Source organism: Cetorhinus maximus, chromosome 13, assembly GCF_964194155.1.
Source record: "Cetorhinus maximus chromosome 13, sCetMax3.hap1.1, whole genome shotgun sequence".
In the NCBI taxonomy this organism is placed as follows: Eukaryota; Metazoa; Chordata; class Chondrichthyes; order Lamniformes; family Cetorhinidae; genus Cetorhinus; species Cetorhinus maximus.
Genome location: NC_135891.1, coordinates 38552406 through 38577567, shown reverse-complemented (window position 1 = coordinate 38577567; position 25162 = coordinate 38552406). Strand labels below are relative to the sequence as shown.

At 42.8% G+C, this 25162-nt stretch overlaps 1 protein-coding gene across 3 annotated transcripts in view; it reads right to left on the bottom strand.

Moving 5' to 3' along the window:
• The window catches only part of helz2a (helicase with zinc finger 2a), a 122644-nt gene that overhangs the window by 65889 nt on the left and 31593 nt on the right, over positions 1-25162 (bottom strand). For all 3 annotated transcript variants that reach the window (XM_078555298.1, XM_078555301.1, XM_078555299.1), the window contains 4 exons: positions 16921-18033; positions 13627-13810; positions 13384-13491; positions 495-1003 (listed from right to left, as the gene is read on the bottom strand). In XM_078555298.1, the coding sequence (XP_078411424.1) occupies positions 495-1003; positions 13384-13491; positions 13627-13810; positions 16921-17921 (1802 nt within the window). In that variant the 5' untranslated portion in view covers positions 17922-18033. The remainder of the gene's footprint in view (positions 1-494; positions 1004-13383; positions 13492-13626; positions 13811-16920; positions 18034-25162) is intronic.

Genomic DNA, 25162 nt, shown 5'->3' with positions numbered 1-25162 from the left:
TTTGGAACGGGGAAGCTTATACTGGTCAGACAGGCTCCATCTAAACAAGTGTAAGGTAGAGATGCTTGCTGGCAGGATAAATAGAATGGAGGCAAAGTGTTTGAAGATGTGGGGCATGTGTAAGGGAACATCTCTACCAATTGTAGTAAAGCTTAAGGTGTACCAGCTAAAACACAAATCATGGATTAATAAATCTAATTCTGATGGTGAGAGATGAACTGAATAAAACTGTCAATAAAGTAAATGGCAAAGGTAAAAATCATTAGAGTTGCACTTGCATTAATGCAAAAGTCTAAAGATTTGTGACCTGGGAGGTATTTTAGGGGTTGATAAATTGGACACCATTAGCATTATAGAGGAAGCCTTTTCAGGAAAATGCTAACATTTTCTTCTATTTAGATCCAAATTGTCTCATTCTGACTCTACTGATTTAGGGCCTGAGTAAGACATTTTGCTGTATACTGTCTGGACAACTTTCTTGTCAGATACTTTACCTCGAAACGACATCTTCTTCAGCTTGCTCCTCTTGGTACAGGAAATGGTGCATTTTTTCTCTGTAATTGGCAGGTGTTATAGGGATTTTTGCCATGTCCTTGACTTTATATTCCAATGATAAAGCAGGTGTCTTGTATTTCTGCAACACCAGAAGCTCATGTTCGGTTTTCTCCATACAAGGCACTATCCTCCGATTGCCACTGTGCCACCTCTCCAGATTGGCAAATTGGAAATCACTGCTTGGGTTTACAGGTGGTTGGAAAACATTCATTTCACTGACGTAAATCTTCCTGACAAGTAGAGGTCGGCTTCCAAAATCAAAAACAACCCACTGGTCATAAATTCCAAAGTTCATAGCTTCGAATGAGACCCCAACATCATAGGAAGTTTTTGATAATCGGAATTTGATGCCTTCAGCATGAAAACAATTATGTGGTAAGTCTTTTCCTTCCAGCCAGAACATTGCACCAGGTTCTCTCTTTAGCAGTGCAACATTCAACAATGGTTTCTGCACACACAACAATAAAATAACATCAGTGATATTCTTCATTCAATTCGGAGGTAAGAGCTTCAAAATATCTTCCAATATATTGGTACAAACCAAACAGCCTGTTGAACAATATTTCTAATCATTCAGCCAGAGCTGCCCATAGTTCAATTAAAGTTAGCAGCCTCATTCAGAAAGATCAAAAGAAGGATTGGTTTGTGAAATGTAAAATCCTCCACTTGTACCTTAGAGCTTTGAGGTTAGGATTAAGGCACCTTGCTGGGCCAAAGAAAGGGGAACTCTATCCTGCATTTATCTGTGCTATACTTGACTTGGAAGTATTCAATGCCAATAATGAATGATAGAAGTGACAAAGTGACATTCATTCATCTTGATAACTATAAATTACAGCAAAAAATACAAATGTTTAAAAGGCAGAGGAACATCAAAAACAAAGAAAGCCTATAATCATAAAATTAAAGCTCGAATTTTACATTCCCTTCAGAGGGGGATGGCAGGCTGGAGGGTGCATAAAACTGGGTGCCATGCCAGCGACGTCATCCCCATCATCTGCCCACCCTCCTCATCCCCACCCCCATGGATATTTTACCCATGACAGGGAATGTGTCGAGCTCCCCACTTGCATATGGGCCAATTGAGGCCCTTATGGCCAATTAATGGCCATTTAAAGGCCTCTTCCTGCCGACTCTGGGATTTTACCTGCAGCAGGACAGCTCTCGGCGCCCAGCAAGAGCTGCGAGTCTGGTGGACAGGCTGGGGAGGGAGTGCCTCCTGGCCAGGCACCTTGTCCCCATCAGAGATCCCTCTGGCAAGGTGTAAACCCCCCAGCATTGCACCCCCTCCCCTCCAACTTGTCACCCTGCACCCACTCCCCTTGTCCAAACATGCCAGCCTGGCCCCAATGAGACCTGGACTCAACTCACAGTCTGGAGTCCATCACTGAATGCCTTCCTTAGGGACTATTGCAGTCCCAGCAGTGGCTACCACTTCTGGTGGCGCTCCTAGGCCAGTTGATTGGCTAACAGTTCTCTGAGGCAGGACTTCCTCTTGGAAGGGAGTGGAAGTCCCACCTTAAGCCAATTAAAGGCCCAACAGCAGTTAAATGTCTGCAGGGCGAGCTGGCCAAGTGCAGGCAGCTCATCACTGACTTTTAGGTTGGGATTTGGGGACACCCATCCCCAGCACAAAATTCAGCCCTAAGGGACTGAGCTGTTCAGCTTCAGTGGTGGCATATAGTCCACTTTAGACATTGAAATCAATTAACATTTTGTACATTGAAAAGCCATATTAGCCATGTGTGCGTGTGTGATCACTCTCCTTCATGGTCCAATTTTGAGCGATCACAGTACAAACATTGGGTTACATTGGAATTCAAAGCTGGAGCCTCATTCTTTGTTATAATACAGGGGGCGGACTTTCAATTTGATTAAAAAGGAAAACCGAGTGGGAAGTCTAATGAGCAGCCAATCCACTGTTCCCCGTTTTATGCCATTGCCAAAATTGAATTTTCCATCCATAGTACGAGACCAAGAGTGTAATGCCATTTTCAAGACCACTTATTTATATTGTATAAAGATAACCAGTATGTGTTCCCTTATAATTCCACATTCAAGTGTATTGGCCATTTCAGAACTGCACGACATAGACCTGGCAAGCCCCGGATCGAATATATGGTGAGTAACACTCCATCTGATCTCAGTGTCTCAGGACCATAGAGGGGAATTCAGCCAGGGTGCTGCTTCTGATTGCTATCCAACAACGTCTGCTAGGAAATGCCTGCACATAGACACAGGGTAAGAACAGAGTCTGGCTTGGCTGTGATTCCTCTCTCAGTTACACAGCCTGCCAACACTGAGAATCAGATTGCTACATCAAGCATGGCAACTTGGATAAAATACTGGAGGACAATCAATGCCCATGGAACCATACAGCAGCATGAGACAAAACCTTCAGGATAGGATTGCGGGAAATTGAGGTGAAACCTTTGAAAGAAACACCCAATATTTATATTGAAGAAAATTTAAAGCAAAGCAGATGACATGTTTTCAAAGTAATCACAGCCTTTATTGGCAACTTACAAGTTTTCCAGATTCTGACTAAAGTTCTGTATAAACCACGTAGAACTTAATTGTGAAGGTGTCCGATAAAAACTATATTGGTATGCCTTGGTTTGAAACGCCAAGTTGATATTGAAATACTCCTGTTTATCTCCTGGCAACGAGACTGTAGGCAACACTGGCAGATGCATGGGAGTAGGCTGTCCCTTTGCTTGGTAAATGCCTTATTGGAACAGAAAAGGAAAATCCTCACACTTTAAAATGAGTGGGAGGATTGACAAATTCCAGTTTATTTTTAAAAATCTTAATTTATGTATAATGAATGGAATTTTTAAGTTGAAATTTTAAGGGCAGAATTTTTCCCCCAGATGGTGTGCGGGCCCCACCGGCTCGGCGGCGGGCGGACAGCCGACCCTCGCCACCAAAACGGGACCCGCTATGTATTTCCTTTTCCGGGGGGAGGGAATCCCCAACTGTCAAAGTGCGCTCTTTCGCGCACTGCTCTCTGAGGCAAAGTGCTGTCTCAGGGAGATTCGTGAGAGGTAAGTAAACTCTAAAAATAGAAAAATATTAAAATTATTAATATGTCCCCCTCATGTGACAATGTCACACGAGATGGGACATGTTAATAATAAACACATAAAATTTATTACATTTTTAAAAAACAGACATGAAACTTCGTCCCGCCAGTGGATGAAGTTTCATGATAATCTGGAGCCCGCTGGGGCTCCTGGCCTGCCCACCAGCCTTAAGCTTAGACGGGCAGGTCTTTAGTTATCTTAACTAGCCTGTCAATGGCTTTAATTGGTCATTGACAGGTCAGCGGGTGAACAGCTGATTTCACTGTCCGCCCGCCTTCCTAAAAATTTAAAGGGACCGGGATGACATTAGGGATTCCTCCCGATGTCATCCTGCGTCATTTTCCCCTTGGCGAGCTGGCCCCGCCCCAAAATCGCCGAAGGTAAAATCCTGGCCTAAAATCCTGGGTAAATACCAAATAATAGTAACAAAAAAGCAAAATACAGTGGGTGCTGGAAATTTGAGGCAAAGAGAGAAAATGCTGGAAATACTCAGCAGGTCAGGCTGAAAGAGAAACCAAGGGCAGAATTTTCTCGTGTCGAGGCTTGATGATGAGACCGCGGACTCTGGCCAGGCAATTAGATATGAACATAGGTGAGGATCCCAGTTAATCCTGCAGGAGGTATGGGCAGGAAGTCGCTGGCCCCGCCATTACCTAACCGGTTGGAGATCCAGGTGCCATGTTTAAACAACAGCAAACTAGCATCCACTCCCTGCCACCCAACAGCACCAGTCAGCCTGGAATCTGGATGCAATGAAAGTGTCAGATGCCTGTCTGGCACATCACTCCATTATCCTTGCCCGGCCTTAGGTAACCCTCGGCCCACCCCATCACCCTTTACCAGCTATCATTCATTCTACAGCTTTTACCCATCACCATCAGTCAGCATCCCAGCACACTGGAATTGTCCCCTGTTACCCTCGACCTGTCATCTGTCATCCTCAACCCTCCTTCTAACATACTTGCCATGTCCTCTGTTACCCTCGACCCTCAGGACCTCACCATTGACCTGCCCTCTATAACACCTGAACCCCACAATCATGCTTGACCTCCCGTCTGTAGACATTGACTTTCCCTATGTAGTCTAGCTTCCTCTCACTGTCCCCCACGAGCCTTTATAGGGCTGCCACCTCCCACGGTCAGCCTTCCATGTCCCTTTCCCTTTTCACAGCCACCACAAAATCTCAATGCATCAATGCCTCCTCTCCCCTGGTTCAACAAAGCTCCCCATACAAGAAAAGCAGATCCTACTCAGTCCAAATTCACCAAGAAGAATACCTCGCCTCTGCACTCCACCATTAACCAGTCACGAATCTAGAGGCATGCACGAGGGGAGATGGTGGTATAGTGGTATTGTCACTGGGCTGGTATTTTAGTGACCAAGGGTAATGCTCTGGGGACCTGAGTTTGAATCTCACCATGGCAGATGGTAAAATTTGAATTCGAAAAAAATCTGGAATTAAAAGTCTGATGATAACCAAGAAACCATTGTCAATTGTTGTAAAAACCTATCTGGCTCATTAATGTCCTTTAGGGAAGGAAATCAGCTATCTTTACATGTGACTCCAAACCCACAGCAATATGGTTGACTCTTAAAATGGCCTCTGAAGTAGGGCATTAGGGATGGGAAATAAATGCTGGCCTAGCCAGTGACACATCCCATGAATGATTTTTTTAAAAATGACAAAGGTACAATTTTATCTGGTGAAGTTGTGTTTTAATGAACATGCATGACATGCTAATGTAGTAAAAATAAGTTCTTGCCATTTGTTGTCAGGAAGCACAATTTTCCCTCAATTAACTTTCATCCTGCCTCCCGTTCAATTAAATACCCCTTCTTGTCAACTGCCAACCTGAGTCAACAACATTGCTATGAGCCAGGAATCACGTTTAGGCCAGGTCGGATAAAGAAGGCAGATTTCATTCCCTGAAAGATTGTATGAGTCTCCTATAGTTTCATGGCAACCATTACTGATATTAGTTTTTTTATTCCAGATTTATTTAATTTAAATTCCCAAGCTGCCAAGGTGGGATTTAAACTCATATTTCCAAATCATTAGTCCAGGCTGCTGGATTATTAGTCCACGGCATAAATACTATGCTACCCTTAACTATAGCACCTTTAACATAATAAAATGTCCCAAAGTGCTTCACAGGAACATTATCAAATAAAATTTGACAGCGAGCCACATAAGGAGATACTCAGGTAGATGATCAATGCTTAGTCATAGAGATAGGTTTTAGTGACAGTTTTAAAGGAGGAAAGAGTGGTAGAAAGACAAAGAAACTTAGGGAAGGAATTCCAGAGAGAAAAACTAGATCCACCTACAAAACTGTCTGTTGGAAACTCAGTAACAAATTGTTCTAAAATGGAAATTTCCCCCCAATGACTTGTCCCTAAATGGAGTAGGAAGAAAAGTGTTATTCACCTAGAAATACTGGGTCAGAGTTTCTACTTGGTTGCACCATTTTTTTCAGTACAATCTGGCCAAAATTGACGTGACCAGTGAAAAAGATTACAAAATTTCAAGCACAAATTATATTCAGTGGAAATCGTGTTTCTGTGATCTGTAGTGCTGGTTTAAAAAAAACTAGAAGTCCCACCCATTCTCAAAATTGGACACTCCCTCAGATGAATTAATTATCATTGGGAGTTCCACTGATTGCACTTGTTTGCAGGTCTTGCAGAGGTTCCAAAAATTAAGCTGGTGCTTTGGGCACTAGGACACTATTAGTAGAGTGTGCATAAAGAGTTTAAATGTAAATTTTTAAAAAGTATTATGAAGAAACTGACAACTGTACCTCAATATAACTAGCAAATGAAGCTGTAATTATGAAGCTGTTTTAGAAGTCATTTTCAGTCATTTAAAATTGGGTTACTCACTGGTGGTAGCTTAGCACTGTAATTAAAAATGCTTCTTTTTTTGTGATAAACCAATTTTCAGCTGTATTAATCAAATTACATTCTTAAACACTACACCATTGCTTTGCATTCACCAATATGCAAATTACCCTGAGCAGGAATTCAAATACTCAAAGTGAAAACTCCACTCCTTTGATGATAATGATCTCCTTCTTTACCTTGAATTAACCAGAGTGGGCACAAGAATACACTTTTCTTTTTGTTCTTTTACTCTATTTTATATTGCTTGTCTGTTTAGTTTTGCATGAGCCTGTATTAATGTGCTGCATTATCAAGATATTTTATTAAATGAACTTCACAATGTTTCAGACTTTAGCCTGTGGCCTCACCTATGTTTGCAATGCAAATAGTACCGACAGTGTTTGTGACAGTCCAAAGAGTATGATTACCAAACAAATCTTTTCCGAAGAACTTACAATCTTGGTTCTAATTCAATATGTATTGGATATTATTTTTCATTAGTTGTATCATATTTTAGCAGTGAAGGGATCCAAGTTTGATTTTGATTACAGTAAAATAATCTAATGCTTCAACTTCTTACAGGTCATCTAAATAATTCAGTTTATAAATAGTCACTTCATAGTACACAACTTGAGCATTGCAAAAAAATAAAGACATGCTGACGAAGCTTTTCATCCTGCATTCAACAAGACAGATGCAAGAATGCCAAATTTCAAAAGGAGCAACAATTTAAACTGCATTAGAAAAAAGTGCTCATTGGTTGACAAGTTGACTCCAGTCTAGACTATAGACCCCAGTATTGCTGTAACAACCAATTTAAGATTATCAATCAGGCTCGTTATGCAGCTCACTTACACTTGCTAAAAGCCACATATATTCATAAGCAGGAACCTGCCCTCTGCAGACAAAAAGAACATGTTCAGGTATTGCGTCTTTTTTCAAATTGAACAAAAGCTTTGGGGGAAAATAATTCCCTGGTGCATTTTCCATGGCAACACCTCAACTAATCAGAATCGACCTGTCACCCAATCAACACCCTTTTTTCATGCAGTATATATGGTTGCTCTTTTTGAAATTTGGCATTCTTGCATTTGTCCCAATAAGTATAAGACGGAAAGCTGCAACAGCATTTCTTCAGCAATTCAGTTTATGTTCATAATTTAGGGAGATGATTAATTCTGAAACTTCTTCCAACTATAGGGTTGAATTTTGACTTGGGGGCAGGAAACAAAAGCCAGGATTGTTTCCAGGTCCTAAGCCTGCACCCTTGGGAAATAGCCATTTGATAGAATTTGGACTAGGGCATGGAGATAGGTTCCCCTTTCAATTAAGGGTGATGGGCAGGCTCCCAAAGCGTCAGGGCCTGTCAGAGGCCCTCCAGCTTCAGAGGAGCACCCAGCTGCAGTTTAACGTAAGTAACTGAGAGGGTGCTTCAATAAGAAAGTGCACTCTCAGACACTTTTTTAAAAATATAATTTAAAAAATACAAAAAGCAGCCAGGCCACTACTGTGGGAGGGAAGGGGTGTGGAGCCCCTCTTCAGGGTGGTCTTTAGTTGTACCCCAATCCAGGCAGGCAGGGAGGACTTTAGGCTTGTCTAGAATGCTGGCAACCTAGCCTGCTGTAGATGCCCACCTCCAGGCAGTTAAACTGCTCCCCATCCCATCAGGAAACTGGAGGCTAACTGGAAACCCCACTGATTTATGAGCCTAATTGCCTGTCCGCCTCATGGGAGAGGGTGGCCCCGGCCCCGAATCTGCATCGGCTAAAATGAGCGGCAATTGGAACAGGATCAGAAAGTCAGCACACCAGCCGACCTCATAACTTTCAGCCTCCCTCTGCCTTCTGTCTCAATGTTGCTGGGCCTGAAAATTGAGCCCATTGTAATTTATTGTACTTCCCATTGTTAACATGTTATAAATATAATAAATCTCACGATGCATTATGAAAGGTCATTTTGAGTATCACTAAAATGCGTCTGGTTTAGTTATTATTTCAGAATCAGAGTGAGTCATTAGATTCGTTTTACTTTCCATGGGCTAACAACTTGTAAAGGTTCATAGCCTTCTGTGAAAATAAAAACTTCTTAATTTTTAATCTAGTTATATGCTCATAATTTAGACGTTCATCTCTTGGTTCTCCCTCAGCTAGTTAACTCAGTTCATCTACTGTCAAGGACATAGTCTCACCCCTTCATTATTTTAAAAATCTCATTCAAATCTCCCCAAAATGTATTTTTCTCAAGTTAAAAACACCCAGCTCTCTAAGCCTAGTGTGATAGCTAACAGCCTTCAAGATGTGTGTCAATCTAGTGATTTTCATTTGAGTCTTTTCCAAAGCCTCTGCATCCATCAAGTAGGGGACCAAAGCTGGATACAGTTTTGTAGCTGAAGCTTCACAAAGATCTTTTAAAAGGATAGTATTGTGTTTTTTGCTTTACATTGGATCATCCTGGCAGTAATACATTCTAACACTCTATTAGCTTTTGCTATACCAACAGCACTTGATAAAAGCAAAATACTGCAGATGTTGGAAATCTGAAAAAGAAACAGAAAATGCTGGAAAAACTCAGCAGGTCTAGCAGCATCTGTGGCGCAAGAAACAGAGTTAATATTTTGCATCCGTTTGACTCTTCTTCAGAGCACTTGATAAGCACTTTTGTTAGGAAATAGAGATAGTTTAAGTAAGTTATATTGCTATTTGTGGGTGTTAGGAATGAATTTTAGCTTTAAAGTTTAAGTTTGATTTGTATTTCTGTATCTGTGTCTTAAGAAAGGTCAAATGTAGTTTTAGTTTCACTTTTAAAAAGGCGCTTGCATTTCTAATTGGAGTTTTATGACTTCAGTTAAGCAAACAATAGTAGAATAATTGGGCTGTTGCCTAGCAACAGAGGTCCAGAGAGGCAGGTGCCTCTCACAGACACACACACAGAAAAGCTAGAAACAGCAATTTGTTTTGGAAGCTGTTGGAGTTCAGCTGGTTTTGAAGATAGCTGCCAGGCAAGCAACCTGGAAGGGACAGATAGCTAGTCCCAAGCTAAAGAAAAACCCCAAAAATCCAGGGGAGTGGAACAAGATGACCTTCTTGTCAAAGGAAGGACAAGAACCTAGAAAAGGTCCTGTTAATGAAGTTAAGAGTGAGGGGCAGAGAGAAAGGCTCCAAGCTTCAGATTTAAAGAGACAAAAGCTGCAGAAAGCAGATTTAAAGTGAAGACAGCTTGCAGGAGGCCAGAAGGTCCAGGGAGATGGCTGAAGGTCTGTAACTCTTTGCTTTGGGCATGTGAAACAGTGGTGTACTGTTGACAGCCGAGAAAGCATGGGTTTGGGAGAAGATTCCAAGCGAGTTCTTTAAGAGTGGCAAATGGAAACCCTTGTGTGAAAGTTCAGTGAGACTGGTTGGCTCATGGTGTGACAGGTGTCTAGGGAGAGTTGAGGAGAGATCAATAGCATCTGGTTGAGGTGGCATCTGTCACTTGGTTTCAGAATGTGGTGTGCCTGACCACAGGGTGCCAATTGATTTACATGGACTGTGTATTTACTGTGAACATTAAGGTATGATATAGCTTTTGTAACTTGTGTTACAAATCTGTATATATCTGTAAAGGTATAGGTGTGGGTGAAGAAGTATTGTAATATAGTTAATCTTTTCTTGTTGAATAAATATTTTATTCTTTTGTTATAAGTTCATCAGCTGACTCCTGCGGCCCTGTTCAGTAGCTACTCTCCATGTATCTAAACAAACAAATAGAAGTTAGGATCTATCAAGCTGGGTTTCACTCTGGGATCAGGCTTGTCCAGGGGTAACCTCAGCTGGGATTGTAACATGTGATAAATCTCTGCACTGGAAGATCTAGATCTTGTTCCTGCTCAACAGCCTTTAGTTGCGAATATTTAATGGTTTTTGTTTGCTTAGTGTGAGCCCAATCCCCATGCATAGCACTACATTAAAGGATATCTGACAGATGGAGGCCCATTTCTCCATCATATTTGGAGCCGATTGCTACCATTATTTCTCCAAATGCTAAAAGAAACCGTTATGTCATCTTCAAATTTGCAAAGTTTCTCAAACAATTTTTATAAAGATTGTGAAGAGCAATTTCCCAACACTGGTCCCTGTGGAATGCCACTGTCCCTGTTACAAATTCAGGTGCACTCATTTTTGAGCATATAAGGAGCAGGCCCACAGAGTGACCCCTACATCTAAATGAATGTGCATGAGGTGCAGCAAATATTAGGCTGCCAGCCATGTTATTATAGAACCATATTGCAAGCTGCAGACACTTAATAGGCTTCTCCAGACAGCTCGCAGGCAAAGAGCAAATGAAGATCATTCCACTGAAAGCCAGCTGTAGCCTTCAGTTAAGTGATTAAAAGGGGTGAGGAATGCGTTTGGGAAGTTAAGCAACCATGAAGCTGAGAGACTGGGAATCGAGGTGCTGGGGGACGGGATACGATTACAGTGGGAGTTACTGATGGTTGGAAGGGTAGCAGTTGACATCAATGGGGTTGGGTAGTGTCAGAGATCGTGGAGGGTGCATTGACAATGATGGGGGCTGGGGCAGCAATGCAGGTCAACGAAGTACATGCTTGGAAATGTGGGGATGAGCCAGATCCCAACTGAGGTTAAGGAGCAGGAACTCCTAGCATTGGGAATTCCTGCCATTAGAACTAGAAGTTCCTGCTACTGGCTCAGTCCCCCCTTGCCATCGTTTGCGACAGGGAAACATTGGCCCTGCCTTCACAAGGCATGGAAGAAACACCCAAAAATGGGAGAAATCTAGCACGGCTGGATTTCTGATGGAACCGTGGAGTAATTTCAGGGCTACTATTTGTAGAATAGCAATCAGTACAAGAGAAACTTAATAATATAGGACTGAATTATTAGGAGCCAATGGGGGCTGGCGCGCGCAGCAGGCAGGCACAGAATTTCACACCGCTGACAAGCTTGCCTGTTCCCTAGCTCTATCCTGCCCCCATTTTCCCGGAGCTGGGATGGGGGTCAGCAGAGCTACCTGCCCTCAAGCAGCAAGCAGCTAATTCATCTAATTGAAGGCCTATTATTGGAGGCCAACTGGAATTTTCCGGCCAGCTTCCAGCTCCGTGGAGGAATGAGGAAACAGCACAGCTGCTGGAGGTGGCCTCCCAGCAGGAGGCCACAGAGGGTGGGCAGTGTTCCTGGCAGACTTAGAGGCCCTCCTAAATGCCTAGCTTCAGATGCAGCAGCAGGCCCCCATGTGGACAGGTTCCCCTACCACCTCACAATGATGGCCCGACTGCTGAGGGCTTTTATTGCTTTAAATTTGAGTTAGACAGAGGGTGCCTCCATCTTGGGGTTCTCTCTCCCTCACTTACCTGCTGCTGCTTCTGATCTATGCCTCCTATTGGCCCTCCAGCTTTGAGAACCTGCCCGCCATGCTTAATTGGACAGCGAGCCTGCCCTCTGACCTCTAACTGTCCAATTTGTGGAATATTGCGGATGAGTGACCATTCCCCGTATAGTGAAGGCTTCTGATCCCCAGTTAAGCTGCGCGCCAGGGTTCTGAAATCTGTGGGGCAAGTCCTGCCCGTAGATTTTCACTCTATCAAACTTTCCTTTCTAGTTTACATACATAATCTAATTTCTTGGCCATTCATTTCCTCCTTTTGGTTATCTTCTTACTCCCCTACAGTTGTTGAACAACACACACGTGGGGCTGAATTTTGCCCTTGACGGGCGGGCGGGCAGCCGATCACTGCCGCCGAAACAGGCCGTGCTGCCATTTTGCGCGGGCGGGCCAATTAAGGCCCGCCCAGCATGCGCACGAAAGAGCACACATCTCCCTGAGGCTAAGTGGTGCCTCAGGGAGATCGCTGAAAGGTTTTCAAACTTTAAGAATAGAACAATAAAAAAATCATTAACATGTCCCCCTCATGTGACAATGTCACACGAGATGGGACATGTTAATAAAGTGCACAAAAACTTTAATAAACTTTTTTAAAACCGACATGAAACCTCAACCTGCCAGTGGATGAGGTTTGTTAAAAAATCAGTTACCCGCCTGCCTGTTGGGCCCGTGCGCCAAGCCAAAGTTCGCACGGGCTCCTCAAAATCGGGTTCAATTGCCGAGTTAAGGGCCTTAACAAGGCCTTTAATTAATGGCAGGCGCACGTCGCGCTGCATAACACGCCCGCCCACCTAAATATTGCGATGCCGAGCGTTGACATCGGGACACTCGTGCGATGTCAGCGCGTGACATTTTAAGCGCTGACGTGCAGGCTCCGCCACCCGTGCATCAGCCAGAAAATTCAGCCCATAGTCACACTAAACCAAGGTGAATTGTAAAGCCCTACTACTGGATGAGGCACTTCTAATCTAAGTTTTAACTGGGAGTTTATATATGTACAGACATAAATGCACACTTTCAAATATGCGCATGCTGATTGTATTGTTTGTAATAAACTGGTATCAACTTATTCCTAGATACCCTAGAAATAGTGTGCGAAATGGAAAAATTCAAACTGGTGTAATTACAGCCATTCCATTTTTCCAAGCTTAAAATGCTTTGAACAACGGTTCCCCACAATAAAGGTAAAGATCTAAGTTGGCTTGTTAATGAATTATGAAGTATTATCACAGTTATCTTTACAAACAAATTAAGAATGATTATTGAACATTATATGTGGTCGCTGTCCCATTCACTTACCAGAACATTTAATTACTTATTGCAATTGATGAAAACAAAACTGGGTCACAGTAGTTCTATGCAATGAATGTGTCCTATAAAATTGTTGCATCTCATAATGTCTAGTTGTGACAGTGTGTGGGAATATTTGATCTCATATCCACGTGATACAGTACTTGAGAAAGAAGTGATTGTCTACCTGTGATTGTATGTGGAAGTTCCATTTCAGTTTAGATCTTCTCCTGTAATCGGTTATTCTTAAGGCACAATCACATGAAATATCAATATCATCAATTTCTTCTGACATCTGCAAATCAATAAATAATATTAAAGCATGTGCAATAATAGGCATATATTAAATATATTTTGAATAATGAATAACGATGAGGCAATATCACTAGCAAAAGACACAAGTGACCATTGAGGAAAGAAAACATCTTACAATCAATACTTCATTTCCACACTTCCTGTATTCCTCCAGTAATCTGTCCCGATAGGATATTAGCCCTTGTTTCTTCACTGATTTCCTCAGTTCCTGAGCAACCTCTGACCGCGTTAACCACTCTTCAAGTTCTTCATGAGAGTGAGCGCATACACAGTTCTCGCCAAATTCACAGATGTCTATCCTTTAAAATAAAGCAGCAAACATATATACTCTATAAATCATGCAAAGGCAGAGAAAATTCCAAGTAGGAAGAGGCTGTTCTTGCATTGCTAGTCGAGTACACAAGCAAAATCAGTACTGGCTTCATATTCAAATTACTGGGTAATAGATTTCCTCGGACATGGGCAATGTTTTGTTAGCTATGACGCTTCGGCTGCCTGAAAATAAAACAACTTGGTATCGCAATGCGTTGCTCAGGCGGTTTTGAGTGAAGCTGTCAGCTTGAGATTCTGAGAACTAGTGAGTTTCCTTCCAATCCCAGCAAGGGAAAATGAGAATATAGTCTCTTTTTGATAGTCATAGCCGATAATGAAACATGCTGCTCACTGCCTAACAACAGCTCGCTCGTTCACCCTGTTGATCAAGGAATGCTGGAAGTGCAGAGAGAAAGGTTAAACTTACTGTCAGCAACAACTGTGTTTAATCTCATTGCTTAATGTGCTCAGGAACTAGAGTACCTCAAGGATTAATGACTTAGACGAGGGACGTGAAAGTACCATTGCCAAATTTGCAGATGACACAAAAATAGGTAGGAAAGCAAGTGGCGAGGGGGACACAAGGGCCAGAAATATCCCACTGTTGGGGCGGTTGTGCAGGGACGGACGGGGGGGCGGGCACGAACCCGATCGGTTCCCTCGATTGGGTCCGTGCCGCCATTTTACGTGGGCAGGCCAATTAAGGCCCGCCTATCGTGATGTGCACCCGGAAGCGCTGTGCGCTTCCTGTGCGGGTGGGGGGGGGGGGGGGGGGGGGGATTCCCTGAGTGATTCCCTGCGCTCTTTCGTGTATGCGTGTGAAAGAGCGCGGAGATCTCCCTGAGGCACCTCCGTGTCTTAAACTTTGAAATAAAGGATTTTTAAACTTTTAGAATATGTCCCCTCATCTGACACTATCACATGAGCTGGGACATGTCAAAGAATAAATGTATAAATTTTTATTAGATTTTAAAACAGTTCATGAAACTTCATCCCGCCTGTAGATGAGGTTTCATGAAAAATGCGAAGGCCGCCTGGGCTCTTCACCTGCCCGCCAACCTTAAGGTTGGATGGGCAGCTCATTAAATTGAGTTAATTAGTTTTTAACAGGCCTTGATAGGCCCGCCAAACTGAGAATCTAAATGACGCGCGGTGATGTCAGGACGCATGCCCAACATCAATGCACGTCATTTTACGCTTCGGCAAGCAGACCCCGTCCCCGCTCACCAACAGGAAAATGCTGCCCAAGGAGTCCACAGAGGGATATAGACAGGTTAAATGATTGGGCAAAAACTTGGCAGATGGAATACAACGTGGGAAAATGTGAGGTTATGCACTTTGGCAGGTAGAGTAGAGGAGCTGAATATTATTTAAATGAAGAAAGACTGCAGAAGGCTGCAGCACAGAGGGATTTGGGAGTCCTTGTGCATGAATCACAAAAAGCTAACATACAAGTTCAGCAGGTAATAGCGAAGGCAAATGGAATGTTGGCCTTTATTTCAAAGAGAATGGAGTATAAAAATAGGGAAGTCTTGTTAAAACCATGCATGGCCCTGGTTAGACAACACCTAGAATACTGTAAACAATTTTGGTCCCCTTACCTAAGGAAAGATATACAGGCATTGGAGGCAGTCCAGAGCAGGTTCACTAGGTTGATCCTGGATATGGAGGGATTTTCTTATGAGGAGAGGTTGAGTAGGTTGCGCCTGTACTCATTGGAGTTTAGAAGAATGAGAGGCGATCTTATTGAATCATATAACATTCTTACATTCTTAGAGGGCTTGACAGGGTAGATGCTGAGAGGCTGTTTCCCATTGTGGGAGAGTCTAGGACCAGAGGGCATAATCTCAGAGTAAGGGGTGCCCATTTAAAACAGAGATGAGGAAGAATTTCTTCTCTCAGAGGGTAGTCAATCTGTGGGATTCTTTACCGCAGTGGGCTGTAGAGGCTGGGTTGTTAAGTACATTCAAGGCTGAGATAGACAGATTTTTAATCAGTACGGGAATCAAGGGTTATGGGGAAAAGGCAGGAAAGTGGAGTTGAGGATTATTAGATCAGCCATGATCTCATTGAATGGTGGAGCAGACTTAATGGGCCGAATGGCTTACTTCTGCTCCTATGTTTTATGGTCTTATGGTTTTATGGAAATGGAGCATTCCACCTCAGTAGAGGAAAGAACAATGTTATGGTCAGGAAGAAGTTTGTGGACAGTGCTTTCTCAGCCTCTGAATTGAAGGTAGCTGTTAGTTAGCAAAGATTTATAATAAACAAAACAGAAAAAAAATCAGGAATCTTTAAGGGACTGTACTTTAAAGCTATCATATAAATGTAAATTGTTGTTGCAAATATTAGTGCGCTAGGAATGAGCACTGTGTTTTAAAATGGACATTAGAGCTATCAATTCACATTGATCAGGTTGTGGTTACTAACGTAATGACACAAGGCCCCAAACTTCTTCACAACATGCAGTTACATCCAAATCTAAGTGATCTTGCCAGACTTTATAAGGTCATGGGGCAGGAACATCTGACACTCACCAGCCAATGGGAGAGGAGTCACTTAGACCCACTATTCCAACCATGAAAAAAAGTGCTCCCTTTCTTCAGAGATTTGAGCTGCTTCCGTAGCCTCAACCTCATCAATGGGACCAACTTTCACCTATGCAAAGGTCAGCCTTGACTCACTCCATATACTGGCCTCCAAAAGTTCATGGGTTCTAAATGAGCTAAGCAAGTGGGAACCCTGAATGCAGAGTGCCCTGCCCTTGACTCCAACCCACTAAAGACATTTTCCTATTTTGGGGCAGACAATTCTCCTATAAAAAGCAAGGACCTAGTGTGCCAGGTCTCTTTCATTTCCTAAGGGATTCTGCCAATCCATTGTGGAAAGTTCATCGGGATGCTGTTGTGAGGCCCCATGGATTTTCAGGCTCACTTTTTTGTATCATTTCCAATTCCAGGGCTTCTTGCAATATTACATAGCTCTTTCTGAAGAGGATGAATTACTAGCAACACTCCAGATGGAATGAATATTGTCCTATAAAATTATTATTCATTCTCTGTGGATTATTTTTGTAAACATCCAAAATTTCATTTACCTTGAACATAACTGATATTTTTTGACTTTAAGAGGCGGATTTCGGTGCTTCCACTCAACTGTAGTATCTTCCAAGGCCATCTGAGAATGTTCTACGGTTGTACAATGATTCTCAAACCTATCCTGAGAAGAAAAGATTACCAGGCAGACTCTACAATAGAACTGAACATTGCTTTCTCCCAGCCTTTCTGCTCCTGGTTGTCCATTCCAGTTTTGTTGCTGGGATACTTGAAGCAAGGTAGAACGCTTCAAACCCCGCTGTAGCTCTGATTTCCATACCATCAGTTCAACTGCACTATGGGCAAAATTGCAGTAATTATAATCATGATGGCATAATGCCCCCTGAAGTACACGTTTGCAGTATTGCAGCTTCTCTGGGGATGTGGCTGGTCTAATTTCATTGCATTGTTTCATACCATTGTTATTTTCAAGGATATGCACCAACAATGGACTCCATCCATGCTGTGCTGAGAATGTACAAAAGCCATTACTGTTTTGATGGGCTATCTGCTGAGGTACACTGTAGAAGCATATTGCACATAATTCAACAAATTGTCCTTCAAATTCATTAACAATTTCTTCCTCAACACTTTGTTGTTTTTCATTGGCTGTGCCTGAACATGGTCTCCCATTGTTTGCTCTTTCTGCCACCAACTTCTTTAGTTTGTTTCGTTCAATGTGGTTGTTTCTTTCATAGTTCCACACAAAGGCTTCTTCTTCACTCCAGGCAAAGGTGCAGCGATTCTGCTGCCTCCTGCAGCCTGAGCCTTCCCTGTAGAACCAACATACTTCATATCGTGCAGGATTAATGAAAGTTGGTCGTCTGCGAATGAATTTCCAGCTCTCATATCTGTTCTGTTGCTTCCTAGCAACAAGGTGGTGATGCTGGCATTTGTGGTTCACATTTTTAAGGACGATGGTGCTCTCATTCGTCTTCTCAAAACACTGTGAGCAAATCAGCTGTAAATCAAGCACTTTGAACAGATCTTCCACTCCTTTCATTCTCCCCCAGGAAGGCTATGTTATTAAAGGAATTCCGTGCTGTCTGGTTTCCAATGGCCTGTTCAGTAGTCAAGATTCTGTCCCTGAGTTATAAAAGAGGTATTTACCAGCCCTGCAATAATAATAAAAAACAAGAAAAATTTACCTTTTTATAATATTTCTGGAAAGAAATGTGAGTAAAAATTCAAAAAACATAGTTATATTGGTACAAAATCCAAACGACATTGATGGTATCAAACTTTAGTTGAAAGCCTACTAAATGTTAGAAATAGGATATGCTACAAGCAGAATTGTAGATCTCCATGATTACATTCGGAGCAGGATTCTACTCTGTGATCCCATTCAAAATTAAAAATAACAGAGGGTGGTGGAGCCCAGGTCACTGGTGGATTTCCCCCATCCACCTGTGCTCACATAACTTCCCAGGGCTGTTCTGGGGAAGTTAACGGTAGATCAGATGAAGCAGCAATAAGGGCCCAGAGGTCACTCAATGGAGGAAGAGCTGCCTTCTCTTGCCCCAGTATGCCCTCTAATGCCTTACTTCTGTTGGCCTCTGTATCAGCCACAGGCTACAAAGCTGTAGATCTATTCTGTGGCAGCTCCACGGATGAATGCCTCACAGAATAACAGAATTGTTACAGCACAGAAGGAGGGCAATTAGCCCATCATGTCTGCACCGGCTCTCCAAATGAGCATTTTGACTTAGTGCCTTTCTCCCGCCTTTTCCCAGTACCCTTGTGCATTGTTTCTATTCAAATAATCATCTAATGTCCTCTTGAATGCCTCAACTGAACTTGCCTCTGCTACACATCCAAGCAGTGCATTCCAGACTCGAACCACTCGTTGTGTGAAAAAGTTTTTTTCTCACATCACAGTTGTTTCTTTTGCAAATCATTTTAAATCTGTGTCCTCTCATTCTCAATCATTTTATGAGCAGGATCAGTTTCTCCCTATGTGTAGCCCCCTCATGATTTTGAATACCTCTATCAAATGTCCTCTTAGCCTTCTCTTCTCCAGGGAGAACAGTCCCAATCTCTTCAATCTATCTTCATAACTAAAGTTCCTCAACCCTGGAACCATTCTTGTAAACCTCTTTTGCAATCTCTCCAATGCGTTCACATCCTTCCTATAGTGTGATGCCCAGAACCGTACACAATACTCCAGCTGAGGTCTAACTAGTGTCTTATGTAAGTTCAGCATAACCTTCTTGCTCTTGGACTCTATGCCCCTATTAATAAAACCCAAGATACCGTATGCCTTATTAACTGCTCTCTTCACCTGTCCTGCCAATTTCAATGATCTATACACTTAGGTCCCTCTGCCCTGCAACCTCTTAAAAATTATACCCCTTACTTCATATTGTCTCTCCATGTTCTTCCTACCAAAATGCATTACCTCATACTTCTCCGCATTGAACTTCATCTGCCACCTACCTCCCTGCTCCACCAACTTGTCTGTGTCCTTTTGACTCTGTCCTTCTTACAATTTACAATGTTTCCAAGTTTCATATCACCTGCAAACTTTGAAATTGTCCACTGCACACCAAGGTCTAGATCATTAATATCTATCAGGAGAAGTAAAGTTCCCAATACTGACCCCTGGGAACTCCACTACAAATCTTCCTTCAGCCCAAAAAATATCCATTGACCATTACTCTCTGCTTCCTATTATTCAGCCAATTTTGTATCCACGTTGCTACTGTCCCTTTTATTCCATGAGCTATAACTTTTCTCACAAGTCTGTTGTGTGGCACTTTATTGAATGACTTTTGAAAGTCCATGTAGACCACATCAACAGCATTTTCCTCATCAACCCTCTCTGTTACCTCTTCAAAAAACTCCAGCAAGTTAGTTAAACACAATTTCCCCTTAAGAAATCCATGTCGGCTCTTCCTTGTCGACACATATTTTTCTACGTGACTACTAATCTATCCCAAATAATTGTTTCTAGAAGCTTCTCCACCAATGAAGTTAAATTGACTGGTCTGTAATTGCTGGGCTTATCCTTACAACCTTTTTTGAACAAGGGCGTAATGTTTGCAATTTTCCAGTCCTCTGGCACCTCCCCTGAGACTAGGGAAGACTGAAAGATTATGGCCAGTGCCCCTGCAATTTCCACTCTTACTTCCTTCAATATCCTTAGATGCATCTCAACTGACCCTGGTGCCTTGTCAGCTTTAAGTACTGACAGTTTATCCAACACTTCCTCCGTACCAATTTTGAAGCCTTTTAGTGACAGAGATTCCTCCTCTGTCACCGTGGCTTTGGTAGCATCTGGTTCCTTGGTAAAGACAGATGCAAAGTATTAATTTTAACACCTCAGCCATGCTCCTGCCTCAATGTATAAATCCCCTTTTTGATCCCTCATCAGCCCTACTCCTCCTCTTACCACCCTTTTACTATTTATGTGCCTACAGAAGACTTTGGGATTCCCCTTTATGTTGGCTGTCAGTCTTTCCTCATAATCCCTCTTCTCTTCTCTAATATGCTTTTTCAACCCACTCTGAACTTTGTATTCCGCTTGGTTCTCAATTGTATTTTCTACCTGACACCTGTCATATGCACAATTTTTCTTCTTTATATGAATTTCTATCTCCTTTTTCATCCAGGGGAGCTCTGGATTTGTTTGCCTTATCTTTCCCTTTTGAGAGAATACACCTTGACTGTACCCAAACCATTTCTTCTTTGAAGGTAGCCCATTGTTCAGCTACAGTTTTTCCTGACAACCTTTGGTTCCAATCTATCTGGCCCCAGCTCTGTTCTTGCCCCATTGAAGCTCGCTGTCCCCCAGTTAATTATTCTTATTCTGGATTGCACATTGTCTTTTTGTACTGTCATCTTAAAACGTACAATAAAATGACCACTGCCTCATAAATGCTCCCTCACTGACACTTGATCTACTTGGCTCACCTCATTTCCAACATCCAGGTTCAACAGTGCATCCTTTCTTGTTAGACTGGACACATAGTGCAGAATTTTGCCGTCGGCGAGCAAGGGGTGGGGCCTGCTCGCCAACACTTAAAATGACGCGGGATGATGTCAGACAGAACTCCCGACGTCATCCCGCCCCATTTAAATTTTCAGGGAGGTGGGGGCACAGCAAAATCAGCTGTGCGCCCACCAACCTGTCAATGGCTAATTGAGGCCATTGACAGGATCATTTAAACAATTAAAGGACCTGCCCGTCCAACCTTAAGGTTGGCGGGCAGGCTAGGAGCCCCGGCGGGCAATAGAAAAAACATATAACCTCATCCACCAGCAGGATAAGGTTTCATGTAGGGTTCTAAGAAGTTTTTTAAAGTTTTACTGTAATTTATGAACATGTCCCATCTCATGTGACATTGTCACATGAGGGGGACATGTTAGGGAATTTTTTTTTTTTCTATTTTTAATCTTCTTAAAAGTGTAAGCGATCTCCCTGAGGCAGCACTTAGCCTCAGGGAGATGTGCGATCTTTCTTGCGCATGTGCGAAAGAGCGCACTCTCGCTTTTGGGGAATCCCCCCCGCCCGCACAGGAAGCGCATAGCGCTTCCCGCCAGATGTCACGCTGGGCGGGCCTTAATTGGCCCGCCCACATAAAATGGCGGCAGGGCCCGCTTCTCTGGCAGGGATCGTCTCCCTGCCTGCTGGAGATTGGGTCGGGTCCGCCCGCTCAGCAGGCAGAAAATTCTGCCCATACAACTGTAGAAAATTCTCCTGAACACAATCTAGGAACTCTTGTCCCTCTCCGCCCTTTACACTATCACTGTCCCTGTCTACATTTGGATAATTAAAGTCACCTATTATAACTACTCTATAATGTTTGCATCTCTCTGTAATTTCCTTGCAGATTTGTTCCTCCACATCCTTCCCATTAGTTGGCAGTCTATAGGTTACACCAAGCAATGTAATCTTTGTTCCTTAGCTCTAGCCAAATTGATTCTGTCCTTGACCCCTCTTGGACATCCTCTTTCTCCAGCACTGCAGTGCTCTCCTTAACCAATACCTCCACCCCTCCTCCTTTTCTTGCTTTCCTATCTTTTCTGAGCACCTTGTACCCAAGAACATTTAACACCCAGTCCTGCCTTCTTTGAATCAGGTCTCTGTTATTGCCACAACATCATAATTCTACATGGCAATCTGAGCTTTTAACTCCCCAGTCTTACTTACTATACTCCGTGCATTCACATTCATGCATAGTAACCCGGATTTAGACTTCATTACTTTCTTCCTTACTCTAACTCCACCTATTAACTTTCTATTCTCTATACTAGTGCTATCTGTCACTCCCAGTATTTTGTGCACCCTGGTATTCACAGAATCACAGAATCACACAGTGCAGAAGAGGCCCTTCAGCCCATCGAGTCTTCACCAACACGTGAGAAACACCTGACCTACCTAATCCCATTTAACAGCACTTGGCCCATAGCCTTGAATGTTATGACATGCCAAGTGCTCATCCAGGTACTTTTTAAAGGATGTGAGGCAACCCGCCTCCAACACCCTCCCAGGCAGTGCATTCCAGACTGTCACCACCCTCTGGGTAAAAAAGTTTTTCCTCACATCCCCCCTAAACCTCCTGCCCCTCACCTTGAACTTATGTCCCCTTGTGATTGACCCTTCAACTAAGGGGAACAGCTGCTCCCTATCCACCCTGTCCATGCCCCTCATAATCTTATACACCTCAATCAGGTCACTCCCTCAGTCTTCCCTGCTCCAACGAAAACAACCCCAGTCTATCCAACCTCTCGTCATAACTTAAATGTTTCATCCCAGGCAACATCCTGGTGAATCTCCTCTGCATCCCCTCCAGTGCAATCACATCCTTCATATAATGTGGCGACCAGAACTGCACACAGTACTCTAGGTGTGTCCTCACCAAGGTTCTATATAACTCCAACATGGCCTCCCTGGTTTTGTAATCTATGCCTCGATTGATAAAGGCAAGTGTCCCATATGCCTTTTTCACCACCCCACTAACATGACCCTCCGCCTTCAGAGATCTATGAACACACACGCCAAGGTCCCTTTGTTCCTCAGAACTTCCTAGTGTCATGCTGTTCATTGACTACTTCCTTGTCAAATTACTCCTTCCAAAGTGTATCACCTCACATTTTTCAAGGTTAAATTCCTTCTGCCGCTTATCTGCCCATTTGACCATCCTGTCTATATCTTCCTGTAGTTCAAGACACTCAACCTCACTGTTGACCACCTGGCCAATCTTTGTGTCCTCCGCAAACTTACTAATCCTAACCCCAACATAGTCATCTATGTCATTTATATAAATGATAAATAATAGGGGATCCAGCACAGATCCCTGTGGTACGCCACTGGACACTGGCTTCCGGTCACTAAAGCATCCTTCTGTCATCACCTTCTGCCTCCTACAACTAAGCCAATTTTGAATCCACCTTATCAAATTACCCTGTATCCTATGTGCCTTTGCCTTCTTTATAAGTCTGCCATGTGGGACCTTGTCAAAGGCTTTGCTGAAATCCATATAAACTACATCAACTGCACTACCCTCATCTACACACCTGGTCACCTCCTCAAAAAATGCAATCAAATTTGTTAAGCATGACCTATTGTTGTATTGTTATTGTTTTTACACATCTCCACAAATTGTGCACATGTTTGCTCCTCAATTTCCCGCTGACTATCTGGGGGTCCATAATAAACACCTAACAATGTGGCTGCCCCTTTTTTATTCCTAAGCTCTACCCACAAAGCTTCATTTGATGCCCCCCTCCAAGATATCATCTCTCCTTACTGCAGTAACTGACTAATAATGCAATCCTCCTCTTTGATCCCCTCCCCTGTCTCGCCTGAAGATTCTATATTCCTCTCTAATATTCTCTCCTGGCTCCCACACCCCTGCCGAGTAAGTTTAAAGCCCTCCCAAAAGCACTAGCAAAACGACAGAACCAGGAGAGAATATTAGAGAGGGATACCAGGGTGCACAGCCCAAGGAAATTCTCATAAATAATAGCAGTTTAACAGCCACTAAGTAATTCAGCATAGTTGTAAAGTTTGGACCTTCCTGATAGTGCGGCTCAGTACCTTACTAGCCAAGGCACTTAAGTAAGCTATTAGACTCACAACTGTTACTTGTGAGTTGGCCAGCCCACCTCACTTCTGGTGCTCTTTGTCATATCTCAGTGCTAATCGCTACTTCTCACATTTTCATTTGCAACTGGAAAGTCTTTTTGTACAAAGTATTATATGATTTTTTTTGTATAAAGTTTTGGGCACAGTCAGAGGAAAACAACGGCCCAGATTCTGTTGGCACAAGGCACCTCGTGGCATGCAGTTAGACTTTTCCCCTCACCTTTCAGCTCATTTTTTTTTCTTTTAAGTTGCTGGAAGTGTGAGCTGTTAATGAAACAGAGAAGGCAAGCAGGCATCAGGGACCTTCAAATCAACAGCCTATCACCCTAACAAATGAGATTTAAGGATTGAGAAAGTCAGAGCAATTACAGAGGAGGAAATAGGGTGAATTAGGTACAGGAAAAAGAACTAAAGAGAGCGGAAAAAAAGATTGGATTAAGAGAGAGAAATAAAGAAGCAAAAAGAAAAAGTAAGAAAAAGATTACATTTTAAATTTTAAAGAATCTCTAACAACGATTTACTACATGTTTATGGAAAAGAAAATCAGAAGCATTGCAAAATGGGCCACTGATTTACTATCACCCATTTCACTCAACTGCTGAAGACCATTTTCAACCCCTATGTTATAAAATTCTCTGGGTGATTGAAGCTCATGCCAGAGTAGAGTCTGGAATGCACGCAATGTACCTGAGGTTGGCAAGTAGAGCATGTCAGCTTCTGTTTCAGAACATGAGTGTTTAAATATTTGTATTTGCACTCCTTTGTACATGAATAAAGGGTTAGAGTTCAAGCTCATGACTCTGACTAACATGATAAAAACAGACTCCAATACACAACTAAGCCCACTTTTTTAATATGAAGATAGAAATATTGGAAATACTCAGTGGGCTGAATTTTCCCCATGAGTTGGGACATGTTCATAATTTCCAAAAAAAGTTATTAAAATTTTTAAAACCCTACATGAAACCTCATCCCGCCCGTGGATGAGGTTTCATGCTTTTTATAGTTCACGCCAAGGCTCCTGGCCTGCCCGCCAATCTTAAGGTTGGACAGGCAGGTGCACTAATTACTTTAATTGCTCTGTCAATGGCCTCAATTGGCCATTGACAGGTTGGCGGGCGCGCAGCTGATTTTGCTGCGCTCCCACCTTCCTG